Below are 16,245 nucleotides of genomic sequence, written 5' to 3' on the forward strand. Positions count from 1 at the left end.
CCCCGTTAGTGCGCTTTACGCACATCGTAAGCCACATTGTTTAGTTGGGGCAAAGGCCAGACCACAAAAAAAAATAAAATAAAAATTCTTCCTACGGTAGTGCTTTGTTTAGGAAAATCACCTGTCGTTCCTCAAGTGTAAAAAGCTGAAATTAACAGCTTTTATATAAGATACTGCTATAATTTTAGATTTTATTCCTGCTATGAAATATTATAACAGATCATCTTAATGATTTATTTTCACGATATTCCTGGTAGGATGTAACAAAAAGCATGATAGACTGAAAAAAGGTTTAATAATTGACCTTTGAATTCAGCAGCGTCTAACTTATAATCCAATCCTACCAACTGTAGATTTTGCTGAAAATCAATTGAAACAAACGAATTTTAATTATAAAGACAACCAACAGATAAACTCGATACTTTCTAATATTGAGAGGCAACATTAACGACAACTCTCTATAAAATCGATATAAATAAACGTCAATATGCGTGTTTATATGTTTCCACATTTCTTGATCAATCAAGACCAAAGTTGACACAGTGATACAGGATGAGATGAGGGACTCCCACATCTAATTTCATATTGATGGAATTATTGAAAACAGTATGTCTTTCTTTTCACTATTGGTACCTTTGTGTATTTTTATTGCACTTTTAATGTTTATTGTGTTAAGAAAAAGATAATAGAAGCACAATTTCCTATCCTTTGTTATAAACGAGTGTATATTTCATCCGTCGAACGGTCAAAAACAGAATTTATGAAGTAAAGAGTGAATGCAACAAAGTCTATATCGATAGGTCAGATAATTTATAAAGTAAAACGTTGTTTGAATGAACACAAATTTGCCATATATATATATATAACAATAATAGATAACTGTGGTTTGAAAAGTGTATTACTTATATTAATTAAACGCCACAACATAGGAAGCAATTTTTGAGTGGTCAAGCCATTGTCACAGCTAAACAATGTGACACACGATGTGTACAAAGCATGCCATTTCAAGGAGAGGTTTGGGGACATACCCCCAGAATTATTTTTAACATAATGCTATGAGATTGAATCTTGAGCCATTTTAACTAAAATACTACATACACACAACTAAATGTATGGAATTTAAAGAAGCAAGTTTTAATACATAAGTAGAAGCTATACATGCCATGCAAAAGTAGTCAGGCCATGGCCTGAGTGGCCTTACCTCTTCCTATGGCCTTTAGCATACATGAGTAAACTAATTAACATAACAAGTGATGAATCAAAGCTGAGAATCTAACAAACACACACACACAAAATAATAGATTAACGTAATGCTGACGACATCAACAGACGAATTTACTGAGCTTCAGCTAGTTATATTAAATGTATAAACTGTTAAATTGGTACACAGGAAATTCCATGATCATAACACAGCCTAAGCTCATGTTCATTATTACCAACTTCCTATAACATCAAGGCCAAGAAAGGAAACAATCAAAAGGTCAGACGCGTGGGCCAAGATTCGAAGTTTTAAGATGATGAAAAACATAACTCTACTGTCGAGGCCGCTTTCTCTTGGGCCAGTCAATTGTAAAGCGCCTCTTTAGGCCAAGTACACAGTAGTTGTATGACGAACTATCAGGTACTGAAAGATATTCTAATGTTCAATTAAGACCAATTGTGGGGAAAACGTGAAGAAAAGAGAGCAGACAAGAAAATAAAGATTCGTAATTGAGATGTAATGCCAAATTTCCATCAATGCCTTTTCTAGTCAAACCTGTTTACACTTAATTTGATACACTTTTCGTTCTGATTTGAGATTGGTTTAGTCTTATATTAGTTCATTTATGAACAAATATAACATAATTGCATATCAAATTTTTTGTCAGAATAACACTCATTTATAAATGACTTAAATAAAGTTGATAATAATTACGAATTCACTTGCTTAATCTCACACCTTAATGTTGTAGTACATGAAAACTGATGATATACAACACCTGGACCACTGCTGTGTCTATCGTACCCAAGCTGGCCTAGTGAGCCCTGGTATTAGGCGAAAGGCCTCTTAGGCAATGGATATGGCAAATGTAATATGGTTGGTATGTTTTAGCATATTCTTATTTACTTTCACTCTTGTGTTCTTAAACGAAGCACAGTCGAAAAACTGACTGAGGACAAAAATCCTAAGTCTTTTATTCCATTGGTTCTTATACTCTCCAAAAGCCTTCTGTTAACAATTTGTCAACATTGGTATTCTGAAATATTGTAACATCGTATCTGATCCTACAAATATGTTGTACTGTGTTCCTAAATCACTGGAACGCATATTGTACACAAATACATTTAATACAAAAATAATAATAATAAATTCCGCTCTCCTTCTAAGAATTTCTTTTCACTGTGGGAAACTTGTCTGCTGAAAATAAGTGTTAATTATTCTACTCTAACAGTTTCTCTATTCCAATGACAGTATACTAACCAGAATTCTTGTTCATTATTTTACTCTAACATTTTCTCTATTCCAATGACAGTATACTAATCAGAATTCTTGTTCATTATTCTACTCTAACAGTTTCTCTATTCCAATGGCAGTATGCTAACCAGAATTCTTGTTCATTATTCTACTCTAACAGTTTCTCTATTCCAATGACAGTATACTAACCAGAATTATGGTTCATTATTCTACTCTAACATTTTCTCTATTCCAATGACAGTATACTAACCAGAATTCTTGTTCATTATTCTACTCTAACATTTTCTCTATTCCAATGACAGTATACTAACCAGAATTCTGTAAAGTAATTTTGGTTTGTTCAGAAGTTTATTTATGTCCAGTAACTCCTGACGAAGATGTTGACAAACTAAGCATAAAAGTTGATAAAATATGTTTGACTATGACTTAGGCTTAACATATAAGACGTGAGTGTGTGTTACATTACAATAAGAACGGACACTAAGCCTTAATTAATAACAATAGTCTTTACTAAAACAGCGAAGATGGTGAATAATATTATTATCGATCTTAATATGACGTAATAGTACACTTTCGCCTCTTAATATCTACCTTGCTTTGTTATCACTTAGAGGTCGCCGAGATTAGGAAGTATTAACTTTTTTGGTATTGAATTTAATGCACTATGCTGCTCTTACCTTCACTGGACGCGTTGTTGAGAGGTCTTTTGTACTGATATAAGGACACTGTCAGTCCCGTGTTCCTCTCAGGCAGTCTTGGAATCTTAAAATGGTGAAATTTCCAGTGGAGTAAATCAGGTTTACTATTCAAGTCATCCAGCTTTAAGTCTCTGTCCTTGAAAAGGCGTAGCTTGGCCAGCTTTATCTTTGCTTGTGGTGTGGTTGTCAGGAAGTTGGCATTGTAGTAAATGTTAAAACTCCGTGAGTCATCCCACAAACTTTTATCAGTCCCTTCTGGTAATGAACCTAAAAGAATCGACGTCAGTCATTGTGTGTTTCAACATGAACTATATGAAAGTACCAAACCGAACGAAGTATTGACTTGTGTAGTTTGTTTCTTACTTGCATCTTCCATATGATAGCAATACACGACTATAACAAGTTATGTTACTGTTTTATAGCAATTATGTGAAAATATTATCAATTATATACCAATAATAGTATCATGGAATTTGGTGTTAGTTTAAGACACTTGACTATGTCGTGAATCTGACCATTTGTGTCACTCAACTCAAATAGATTCAAACTGACAATTCTAAAAATCGTGGTTAATTATTGTGATAAGACTCTCAATGCACCAGCTTCTAAGTTTTAGTGTTGTTGTTTTTTAAGTTTTAAATATTTTTTTTATCCCATACTAGTCAGCCATTTATCACTGTCTTAATCCTAACGACCTAATTTGTATTGCTATAATTTATTTCAAAAATAGAGCAGCGTGGATCAGTGGTCTCGCGCTTTGGACTCCTACTCGGATAGTAGCGAGTTCAAGACTCATCCGCGTTATGTTGTTGTGACCTTGAGCAACACAGTGTACTTCGTTTGTTCCAGCTTGCTTAGCTGTATGATGGATATATATCTGTTTTCTAAGGACTGGCATCCCATCTGGGAAGAATGGGTCACTATTTTTATTAACTTGGAACCATTGGAATCAGACTTCTAAAGCACCGGTCTTATGTGCTTTGAGTACGATAAGGGTTTAAAGCATTTTTTAAATATATTTCAAAGTGCCTAAAGTGGTTGTATTTTTTCTTGTCAAGACTTGAATTGCTATTCAAATGATGAACAAAAACTTTCTTACGTCATCTCTACTCACTAAAATCTTTAAGAAGATATTTGTTTGCTAATTAACTTAACAACGTCTTATGCACACAACCTGCTAAACGGTCAAGCGAGATACTCTTTTGGTTCAGATATAGTCATCCTTAGTTTTGAACTTTGGACCGGAAGGACGGCAACCAATCGCTAACATCCGCAGCTTGAAGCACCTAGTCTTAGCTGAATAACATGATTGACCCTTACTCTTATAATGATCCCAGAGTTGAAAGTGCGAAGTAAGTTTGACAGCACCAAACCCCGAATCTAAGACCCTCGGATCCCCATTCCAACACTCTAAATACCATAGACTACGCCCGGCCTTATGAACATCTAGATATACATATGTAAAGCAGTTAGGTCATTGTACAAGTAATCATTTAAAAGTATCTGGTAGACGTATGTCGTCGTTTGACACATGCAAATAGCAAGATTGTCAAACGTCTATATGAAAAATAAGCAACATATGCTATGTATGTCTTGCACAGAAATATTCTAACACAGAATTTCTAAACACCTTTGCAATAAGCTGCCATAGCCCCTTCCCCCAAAAAAGTTATTTGTTTATTACATTTACAAATGTTTAAGCACTGCGTTAGAAATCACGTACTTTTTTATCCCTTCTATGAATTATAGTCGCATAACAAATTTTTATAAGCAACTTAACAAAATCTAAAAAACGAACGCTCAAAATACAATTGAGATGCTCGGTCCTCTTCATAAAATGTTGGTAACTGTTTTCGAATGGTTAGTTATATCACTTGTCAAATATTGTGATAAATAGACTGACTTACATGAAGGGTAAAAGCTTTGCAACTTCTCAAACCACGATGAATCCTCTTTGGAATTGATTTTATCCATTTTATTCAGAAGTTTACCGAAGTGATGACGAAGTTTCTTTGGAAACGTTGTTGTGACAGTCCGTTCTTGGGATATTCCAACACCAAGAAGTATAAGACTTTTAAGTCGTTCGATCCAGTCCTGCCTCACCCTGCAGAGAAAAATAAACAACTCGGAAAAAACGACAACTACCATGAAAGTATAGGTAAAATATTTACCTCAAAACAAGGAAGGAATTGAATACTCTTTATAGGATAATGACCTTTGCAAAACGTGAGTTAATATTTAATTGCACCACGTAAAACACTGCTTTGCACCAGGTAAAACAGTTAACGATATGATTAAAATTTTGTAAACTACAAGATAGAAAATATCATTCCATGCACCACCAAGTAAGGGTAAAATTCGCCAATATGATATTAAACCAATATCTATATTTTACAAGAGATATACTAGGATATTCAAAGCCTTCCTGTTTTTATAATTTTACACCTGTCTACATTTTATTCAGTATATGGTATTTAGTTTTATTTTACAGGATAAACAATGATCATTTAGTGAAATGATTCAGATATTAAACTCTAATTTCATGGTTTCAGAATTTTTATAATTTCAAGTTAGTTCTTTATTTTGTTAGCGTAGGTTTGTTTGATAGATGGTACTATATTTTCATGGTTTTTCTTTTTGATGCGATGATGGATCATCAATACCGGAAAGAAGCAAAACATTCACATTCTAAACTTTATCGCCATCTGTTGTCAAATTTCGCTTCAACTGGAAGTTACTTTCATGAAGATTGTCTACCAAATGTTTCTCCCAGAGGAATGCTCTCATGGCATGTTATTGGCTAATTAGCAACACGCTTAATCTCACTGTCAACATATTTAATTTTTCTTCCTTTATTGTAATTTTGAGACTTAAAGATTATTCAGTAAAAAAGAGGAATACATAGTCCAGTCCATTTGATTACAACGAAAACGTTTTATTTATTTTTACGACAAGTTCTACAATTCTTATAAATTCTACGTAACTAAAGATAGGGCTAACTTACTTCACAAATACATTTTGTCGCACATACGGTACTTCTAAACTTTTAAGAAAATTCTAGTAATTAAGCCACGTGCTCATCACGTTAGAAACTCCCCTAACCAAAAACAATACAAATTTCAAAATGAAAAACAACAAAAATAACTTATGTTAACATAAATAAATAAATAAAAATCATAAGCCTAATTCTGTTGTGTAATGACCTTAAACACAATTGATTAAAAACAATCTAGTTTAGACAGAGACAGTTGTGCCCCCCAGTGGCACAGCGGTATGTCTGCGGACTTACAACGCTAGAATCCGGGTTTCGATACCCGTGGTGGGCAGAGCACAGATAGCCCTTGTGTAGCTTTGTGCATAATTAAAAACAAACAGAGACAGTTGTTGCTTAAGCAACTAAATGAAGTATATAACGACTCGATCACTCACTACAATTTCTGACGTACCCTAGCCTTACATGTACCAGCTTACATATTATTATATTCATTTTTAATTTCATTTATAAGTTATTATAATTGCCTGACAACGCTAACTTAAATATGTTGCTCTGAATATCAAAAACAATATTTAAATAGCTGCATGTTACCAATTATCTGTTGTTATCACTGTAAGTTATGCTATTGTTTGTGATTTACTAGGTGTAAGATTATCATGATATAATAAATAAAAAAAACCATCTATGTAGGTGTAGTATACCAGATTATTTTAAAGTACCAACGTTAAACCTTGGAAGCTAACGAAAAATTCAATACGAATAGGGCTTACAAACTCGCGATAAAAAGCACGTTAGACCTCAGATTTCTTTTCCACTCTCCTCTCAACTTGCCTGTTAGAGTGTGGTGGAAACTTCAAAAGTTATGGTGTTAACTTAAACTCCGAATATTGGCCAAGCATTGATAGCAGTAAAAATCACACTACACTTCACATATTTTTCACATTCTTCTTAATTCTTCCATTAAATTTTATCTTTACACACTTCTGATTCGAAATTCGTAATGGAAAAGTTAAGAGATTTTTTTTACGTTTGGTTATATGAGATATAAGACTCAACATGTTTATTTCTTTGGAACTTAAAAAAAAAAGAAAAAACGTATCTAAGATGGGACCGTTATTCAAGATAGAGTGACTAACTTTATAATTGTAATATATATATACTATTGTAAGGAAGTCTGATTTAAGATATTGATCAGCCAGGTGTAATCAAGACTAATCTAAGCTTGACATCAAGAAACAGATATTGGTCCGCCAGGTATAGCCAAGAATGATCTTAGCTTAACACCAAGAAACATACTGAACCACCAGATGTAGCCATTACAGTTTATAGCTGGTGTTCTAATGTTACTTTTGCAAATTTAAAAACGACAGTAAAATTTGTTTCCCATACAATAATTACATCTATGTATATATATTTACGTATAATAGATTAATGGGATTAATTTATAATTATTACTTGTGGTAAAAAATGTTTAATTTGTTCTTACCATTTCCGTTAACCATGTATAGGTATCAATGTTAATTTATCACTGCTACTAATATAATTTACATATGTCACTTTCAGTGTTGCCAGTTCTATACAGGTGCACGCCATCCGTTCTGTTCTGTCTTGCTTCGTCTCTCTGTGGCTCAGCGGCAGGTCTGAGACTTATGACACTAAAATCAGAGACAGGCCATTGCGTAGCTTTGTGCTAAAAAAAACAGACTGGCTGGCTGCGTTAGAAACATTGATTTTCCATTGCAATTATTACCCGAACAAGTTTTGTTTGTTTCACCAAGTATTTCAGATTCGAACAAACTGAAACAGAGAAATATCAAGATTCTACCACACCACATTTTTGTGATTTTTCTCTTGGTTCTTATACCTATTTTCTGCAGGTTGAATAGTTAGTGAAAGATACACATTAGTCTTAAACAAGATTTGGCTAGTTTGGGGGAGGGGATTAACAAAATGCAACGTGTATTTAGATATCTAGCGAAGAGCATTAAATCTATAATTATGAGACTGTTTTTTTTTAGATCGACACATGACGTTTTACTGTGTTTGTTATTTTTCTGTAAATTACGTTATACAATTTGTTCCAAGAAATATGTTGGAAAATATATCTATCATTATATGAGTTCTTTAAACATGACATATTTATTTAAGATTATGTCTTCAGTCAGAATCTAGAGCATGTTTTCAGTCCGCTAACGTTTAAGGTTTGTCAGTTTCTGAAAGTTTGAAAGATAAAAAGTTTCAATATTAAAATATTGCATTGTAAGCTACTTCCAGAAAGAAAAAAAAAACTGGTGTTGAAAATAAATTATCAAAACTTTTTTGTTTAAAAGAACGGCTCTTGTTGTTTCCAAACAGTCTGTCGCCTATGTGCCATTCTTTGTGAGTTCTAAATCCTAGCTATCGATTGGAGTCATTCCTGTCTTTGTCTTCTAGTCGTTTGCTTTGTTAAGAATTGTTTTTATTAAAACGAAAAATAAAAAAGTTTCGGGTGAAGAGTGCCAGAAATTTTCTTATTTATCTATTTAGTGACGTTGGCGTCCATGGTTGCGAATTAGTATCATGAAAGCGAACAGTATTTATAAACAGAATAGGTTCCAAGACGTTTCAGTAATTACATTAGTGGATACAGTAGCATATTAACGAAACTAATGCTCCATGGTTGCGAATTAGTATCATGAAAGCGAAGAGTATCTATAAACAGAATACGTTCCAAGACGTTTCAGTAATTACATTAGTGGATACAGTAGCATATTAACGAAACTAATGCTTCATAGTTGCGAATTAGTATCATGAAAGCGAACAGTATTTATAAATCAAATATGTTCCAAGACGTTTCAGTAATTACATTAGTGGATACAGTAGCATATTAACGAAACTAATGCTCCATGGTTGCGAATTAGTATTATCAAAGCGAACAGTATCTATAAACAGAATACGTTCCAAGATGTTTCAGTAATTACATTAGGGGATACAGTAGCATATTAACGAAACTAATGCTTTCGTTGCTCTTGTTGGTAACGTGAGAAAAAAACCCGTATAATTTCAGTTTTGTTTTTATGTACATTATACGCAAAATGTCTATCAATTAAGTATACATAGATATTTCTCTTACTGACGCCTTTTTCATCGTATGTTGGTAGTTTCATCGTATGTTGGTAGTTTCATCGTATGTTGGTAGTTTTCATCGTATGTTGGTAGTTTTCATCGTATGTTGGTAGTTTCATCGTATGTTGGTAGTTTCATCGTATGTTTGTAGTTTTCATCGTATGTTGGTAGTTTTCATCGTATGTTGGTAGTTTTCATCGTATGTTGGTAGTTTTTGCAGAATATTGATACAATACAAGGGGGGAGAGCAAAAACTTTTGTATGTTGCGAGAGTAATTTGAACAAAGTTCGTCAGCTTTACTGATATATGTAAGTTCTTAAAACTTAGATTGCAACCGTGATGATTAAATAAAACATTCTGAAATATATAAAAAAAACATATTTATAAAATTCTTAGTTTAATTGAACGTTTCAACTAAACGATACAGAGTTATAAGCATTTCTTTAAGGCTTCTGATTACAAACAAATTATACATAATCCTACATTTGATAACTCCGGAAATATGACTCGAATTTCAAACATTCAAGGGAAATAATACATTTATCTCAGATTTATTGGAATTAAAACTGGAAACATAATGTTAATATTCATAGCTATCTTAAAAGAAGACCTCAGTGGGACAGCGGTATGTCTGCAGACTGACAACGCTAGAAACCGGATTTCGATACCCGTGGTGGGCAGAGCACAGATAGCCCATTGTGTAGCTTTGTACTTAACTTCAAACAAATGCTTTCATACCTTATTGGTGGAATGTGCTACTTGCCAAAGATATATTTTGTTTGTTTATTTGTAATTTAGCACAAAGCTACACAATGGGCTATCTGTGCTCTGCCCACCACGGGTATCGAAATCCGGATTCTAGCGTTGTAAGTCCGCAGACATACCGCTGTGCCACTGGGGGGCCCAAATATATCTAGTTAGATGTATAGAAATCAAAATGTAGATGATATAACAGATATATAAATAGATAATACAACATTATATTATAACAGATGATATAAATGTAGATGATATAATATATCTTCTTGGAGATATTTCAAGAAATCTTTTTTTGCTTAAATCAAAGTTACGCATATATAGAAAGAGTTTTGAGCAAGAAGTTATTACAGAAGATAAGATGACTTGTATACTATACATACAGTCACTTGACATTTCCAAGATATTTCATTTAAAGTCACAGCAAGTATATGGAAAATGAATAATCTGTCACTGGAAATTGGAAACAACTTCCAACGTATACATTTCTAGGAATCATAATTTAACTTATCTTTTTTTTTCTTTAAAAAAAATTCCCCCATCAGTGGCACAGCGGCAAGTCCGAAAGCTTTGTGCGTAACTACAAATAAACAAACTTTAAAAACATACGAAAAATATGATTATTTTTTGTCATTAAAATTTGATAACGATAGACTAAGTTATAAATAAAAAATGAGTTGTTTTCAAAATCAAGTTTCAAATAAAAGTTGGTTTATTCATAAAACGGACTCACTGTTAAACAAGGTTAACTTTTCTTGTTTTACTGAGCTCTTAAAACTTGGTGAATTCATTATCCGCTAGTGGAAGTAAACGTAAGAAAAAACCTTACATTATATCAACAGTAGTGTTCACCAGTAAACAACGATCCTCTTTTTGACCGGCCCCCTAGTGGCACAACCTTATTGGTGGAATGTGCTACTTACCAAAGATATATTTTGTTTGTTTATTTGTAATTTAGCACAAAGCTACACAATGGGCTATCTGTGCTCTGCCCACCACGGGTATCGAAACCCGGTTTCTAGCGTTGTAAGTCCGCAGACATACACACCAGTAGAACTAAAATAAATAAAATATACTCCTGTAAAAGAACAAACAACTTGAAATGAAAAATCTAGAATGTATTTTAAACTACGACTGAAATAATCTAATTTTAATGCAAACCAACTTACTCTACAATAACTTCCTCCGTTTTTCTTTCTTTATAATGCAATGAAACCGGGTTTCCAAACCTACATTAGTTGTAAAGTGTCAAAACAAACATTTTATTTCTTTATTTTCAGGATAAAGCTGGTTTACAGGGGTTTATAATAATTTGAAATCTTCTTATTTTGAACTTAAGATTTACAAATTTTGACTGTCGTACTTTGTTGTTTTCCTTCTTCTTTTTTTTACACTTCATGTTCCAAGTATTTTATACGTATTAAATATCGAATTTATGATAATAAGTATAATTGTTCAAAACCCCACTGGAAGTTAACAATACAATCAAGTGTTTGTTTTATTGATAGTATATTGTTAGAACTGTTAGCAATCAAAACACCTACATTAGGGGATTTTTTGTTACATATACAAAGTATCAAGTACATGCAATTGATAACAGCTATCAACATACGATGAAAACTACCAACATACGATGAAACTATCAACATACGATGAAAACTACCAACATACGATGAAACTATCAACATACGATGAAACTACCAACATACGATTGATACTTTCATTTTTACATCAGTAAACGAGAATTAAACATAATTAATGTTGTTGTTGTTTGCGTTATGAAGCACAAAGCTACACAAAGGGTAGCCCTTTGCCCACCACGGGTATCGAAACCCGGTTTCTAGCAGTATAAGTCCTTATACATACCCCACCGTTACCACTGGGGGGTTCCTAAAATAATGACCATCTATATTTCTCATCAGTAAGCTAGATTTAAAAAAATATATTGTATATCGACAAATTATACATAAACTGAAAGAAAAACATTGTTCATCAGATTGGGGAACATTAACAAATAATACCTGCTTTTATTTTTCTCTCTTTTTTTTTAAAACGTTTTTTATAGGTGAAGTTTGTGTGTTTTCATGAATGACATAAAAATAGCACAAATGATTAGTTACTAGAAATATTGCTTATTTATTCGCGTTTTTAAGGGTAAAACTATTCAATAGATTTTCTGAGCCCACCGCAAGTACTTAACCTTCAAATTTACCGCTTAGCCGCTGTGGTTACAAAGAGTGAAATTGACATTATGCAAATCATAGTCCTAAGAGTAGTTGTGCTTCAAACTTTAACTTGGTAAGTTCATTAAGTTCTGATTAGTTAATTAGCAATGAAGGTATTCAGTTGCACATTAGTAGATTGATTTTTTTCTGCTCATTTGCTTGATTTCTATAGAACCGATATCACGAACCTGTTTTTGGATTTGATTCTAAATATAAAAGCAGAAACATCATCATTAATTTTAAGACTGGCTCGGATTGTATTGCGAATTGATATTTGACTCACGTGGTTAACAACATTACTTTTCTCCAGCGCCATCCCATCCTTGAGATAATTTGATATTATCATCTATCGTGTTTGTGGTTTTTCAAAATTTCTTTGCAGTTTCTGCATTTAGCTGTGACCGGATGTTGCAAGGTCGAATGTACTATTCCTTAAGCATCCAACTACTGTGTACACGTTTCTGTATGGACTTCTAGGAAGTTATTTTTATTCAAAGAAGTGACGCAGAAACCTGTATAAACTAGCCTTATATATATATAGTTAGAATTGTATGTGGAATAGCGGTTGAAGGATGTAACCTAAAGAATTGTGAGATACTGCGATCAGACTTCGGTCCAACTATAAAAGTGTGGGTATCACTACAAATCTTTTACACTTAATTCTCCTATCGATTTTGGTTCCCTTTTGTTGTGGATTCTTCTCTTGGTTTTTGATATTCACTCCAGCAGTCAACGAACAAGAAGTTGGCCAATTTTTAATATCAAAGGTTGTAGATATATCTGGCTATCTGTTGACTATCAGTATACCTGAATACCATGTCTCATTCCAGAACTTAAAATCAACCCCACAGTCACAGCCAAGAACAGAAACTTTTTGTTTTTTCCAGCTGTCGCTCTGCGTAAAACAGAAATATTTCTAATACATATACTTAGAAAGATTGTCATTTTAACTGAAAACTTCTGGAACTGTCTTTTTGGTTATTTAATTTTATTAATAGATAAAGTCACTTTTTGGTTTCTTATTGACGCTTGAAAGATAGCAAGGACTGTTTCGTTAAAGTTATCTTACCAAACGCTGAACTAAAGCATAAATTCAGAAAGTTTAGAAAATCCTTCACAAATATGATAATAAGGTACAAGAAGATCTTCCCGCTTTTTTCTGTCTGTACGAGTCTTACTAAACGCTCTTTCTCAATTAATTACAGTGTCAATAGTTCTCAGGATTACGGTTAACTGTACAAATAACAACAAATACATATAAACATTAAAACTTGAAGAATTAGAGAAAAGAAAATAAAGAAAATCATAGTTATATAAAAGAAAAAAAGAATAACAGAGTGGAGGTGGATAGAGAAATAAACAGACAAATAGTTATGTAGAGAGATAGAATTTCCAGCGAATAGAAACAGATGAAGTGATTACAATATATCGGTAGACAGGCAGTTCTATACGTACAGGTAAAGATATACAAACACAATGAAGTACATACACATAATCAGTCAAACATGAGGTGTTTGGGTAAGAATAAAGCTGATTACTTGGATTGGTAAGTGATATTTTTCTTACTAAACTCACCTTTCACGTTTTCTCATCTGTCTTATGTAGGTTATATTCATCAAGTCTGAAAGGCTTGTATTGGTCACCAACGTACGGTTATTGGCCAGCGTTTCCCTTTGGACGTTGTCCACCTCTGATGCATCGACAACACTAACAGGAAAAGGTGTGCGCCTGGTTACATGTTGTAAATCTTGTGTGAAAAACTTATTCTGTATGGGTTTACCCATGCACCGGCTGACCATTTCAACCATCAGAAGAAGCTTGTAATACCTTTTACACCAAACTTTGGGGTTTAAGAGAAGCATATTTTAAATTGTTTCAAGAAGATATTGGGGTACGAATGGATTTATCTGTGTTCAAGTAGCCAGTTCGCTCACTATAGACATATATCGTGTATTAGAACTTTTTAAAAAAAGAATATATTATTTTCTTTAAAAAAATACTATAGGGGAAGTACTGTTAGTTTTAGTTAGAGTGAAAAATGATATTTCCTAGTTAACAGATACAACGTTTAGAATATAACACGAAGTTCTTAGCGATAAGACCAACGTTGAATATGTTTCTTTAAATTCTTGATACAACCAGTAAGCTACTCGATGTGCCACTCCTCTTCTTTGACGGACAAACTGGAAGGCGTCTTTTCTTTTTATCGTCCTGCAGTCTGAACAATAAGCACGTGCATCAACACACCCGAATAAACAGACAATGTAATTTTCTCACGCCCCCTCCTCCTTCCAACAACCTATTTTTTTTACAAACACAGCACTTGTCCAATTACGATCTTGGAATAGTCCGTGACAGTTCTGCACGTGGAAGTAGGAGTTTAATTCGGGTATTAAGTGCTTCTGTGTGAAAGAGTCTAATCTAAAGGTAGGATTGAAAGGGATTGACCCGTGAATCTTCCTGTTTCTTCAGCCTTTCGTTAGTGTTCATGTTTGGTGAGACGTAAGGACACGAAGAGGACGGTCCTCATTAGACGAGCAGACGAGGACAGGCGGAAACATTAAGGGGTGTCTAGACGTATTCATTATTGAGTATACAGAGATGACAAGGAAGTTACATTAGCTAAATCATCATCGTGTGAAAATATTACCCTCGTTTTGCTTTGCTACAGGAGAGAGATGTAAGTTGTATTTAAGGATCGCTTGCTAACAAAGAAAGCCAACACAATTACAAAGCTAATCAGACTCGGCTTATCTCTTAACATATGGTACTCAGGTATTTTTCTAAGGCATACTTTATAAAACTTGACGTCTATTCCTGGAATTTTTGAACCTTTACGTTCCACTTTTCACAATTATTCAGCTATTATCGACTGCAAAATGAATATTTATATAATATTCTCCAAAAACGTTTCATTTGTTTCCAAAGGAAATTCATGTACTATTAAGAACACTCGGCGAGTAATGTAAAAGAATAATCTTTTACTTGGCACGTGCAAAAGTGACAAGAGTTTAGGATATTGCAACCTAGTTTGTTTTCTCGTGAAAACCTTGGTTACAGTTTATTTGATTGACCACGTGTCGAGATCTTTATGTTGTCGATGATCATCTATCTGTGTAGTATTCCTATAGCTGTCTGACCACGTGTCGCAATCTTTATTGTGTCAATAATCATCCATGTGTGTAGTAAACCTAGTGGTCTGACCACATGTTGAAATATTTATTGTGTCAGTAATCATCCATCTGTATAGTAAACCTAGTGGTCTGACCACATGTCGAAATATTTATTGTGTCAGTAATCATCCATCTGTATAGTAAACCTAGTGATCTGATCACGTATCGCAATCTTTATTGTGTCAATAATCATCCATGTGTGTAGTAAACCTAGTGGTCTGACCACATGTCGAAATATTTATTGTGTCAGTAATTATCCATCTGTATAGTAAACCTAGTGGTCTGACCACGTGTCGAAATATTTATTGTGTCAATAATCATCCATGTGTGTAGTAAACCTAGTGGTCTGATCACGTATCGCAATCTTTATTGTGTCAATAATCATCCATGTGTGTAGTAAACCTAGTGGTCTGACCACATGTCGAAATATTTATTGTGTCAATAATCATCCATCTGTATAGTAAACCTAGTGTTCTGACCACGTGTCGAGATATCCACAGTATCAGTAGTCATCCGCATATGTCGTAAACCTATATTCGTATGACCACGCGGCTAGATTTGTAAGAAGGATGGTGCAGGTTTTAATGGACTTAAAGAAAGACTAATAACACAGTATATATATATCTTGTGGATGAGACAAGGAACTATTGTGAGTATTACAGAACAGACAAATGATAATTTGGTACGATGAGGTGATCTTCTGATGCAAACTCAAAATAACAACAGATAAGTGAAATACCATGATAATGTGGTGCAAGGATGTGGTCTGCTGATGCAAACTCTAACAACAGGCAAGTAAGATATATTGATAATGTGGTGCAAAGATGTGGTCTGCTG

General features: G+C 33.6%; 1 protein-coding gene across 1 annotated transcript; it reads right to left on the reverse strand.

Moving 5' to 3' along the window:
* Positions 1 to 3,109: 3,109 nt before the first annotated feature.
* On the reverse strand, positions 3,110 to 14,677 carry LOC106463522. The gene is made up of 3 exons (XM_013923567.2): positions 13,811 to 14,677; positions 5,061 to 5,257; positions 3,110 to 3,420 (listed from the first exon to the last, which is right to left on the reverse strand). Exons 1-3 carry the CDS (start codon positions 14,095 to 14,097, stop codon positions 3,110 to 3,112), a joined length of 795 nt encoding a protein of 264 aa, XP_013779021.2. The 5' UTR covers positions 14,098 to 14,677.
* Positions 14,678 to 16,245: the final 1,568 nt, after the last annotated feature.

Source organism: Limulus polyphemus, unplaced genomic scaffold (assembly GCF_000517525.1).
Source record: "Limulus polyphemus unplaced genomic scaffold, Limulus_polyphemus-2.1.2 Scaffold1430, whole genome shotgun sequence".
In the NCBI taxonomy this organism is placed as follows: domain Eukaryota; kingdom Metazoa; phylum Arthropoda; class Merostomata; order Xiphosura; family Limulidae; genus Limulus; species Limulus polyphemus.

Bases quoted from the DNA above. Each gene is read 5' to 3' on its own strand.
- LOC106463522 (XM_013923567.2), bottom strand. From the start codon at position 14,097: ATGCTTCTCTTAAACCCCAAAGTTTGGTGTAAAAGGTATTACAAGCTT. The intron at 5,258-13,810 runs GTGAGTTTAGTA...TTTTCTCTGCAG, and splicing joins CAGATGAGAAAACGTGAAAG to GGTGAGGCAGGACTGGATCG. The intron at 3,421-5,060 runs GTAAGTCAGTCT...CGATTCTTTTAG, and splicing joins GCAAAGCTTTTACCCTTCAT to GTTCATTACCAGAAGGGACT.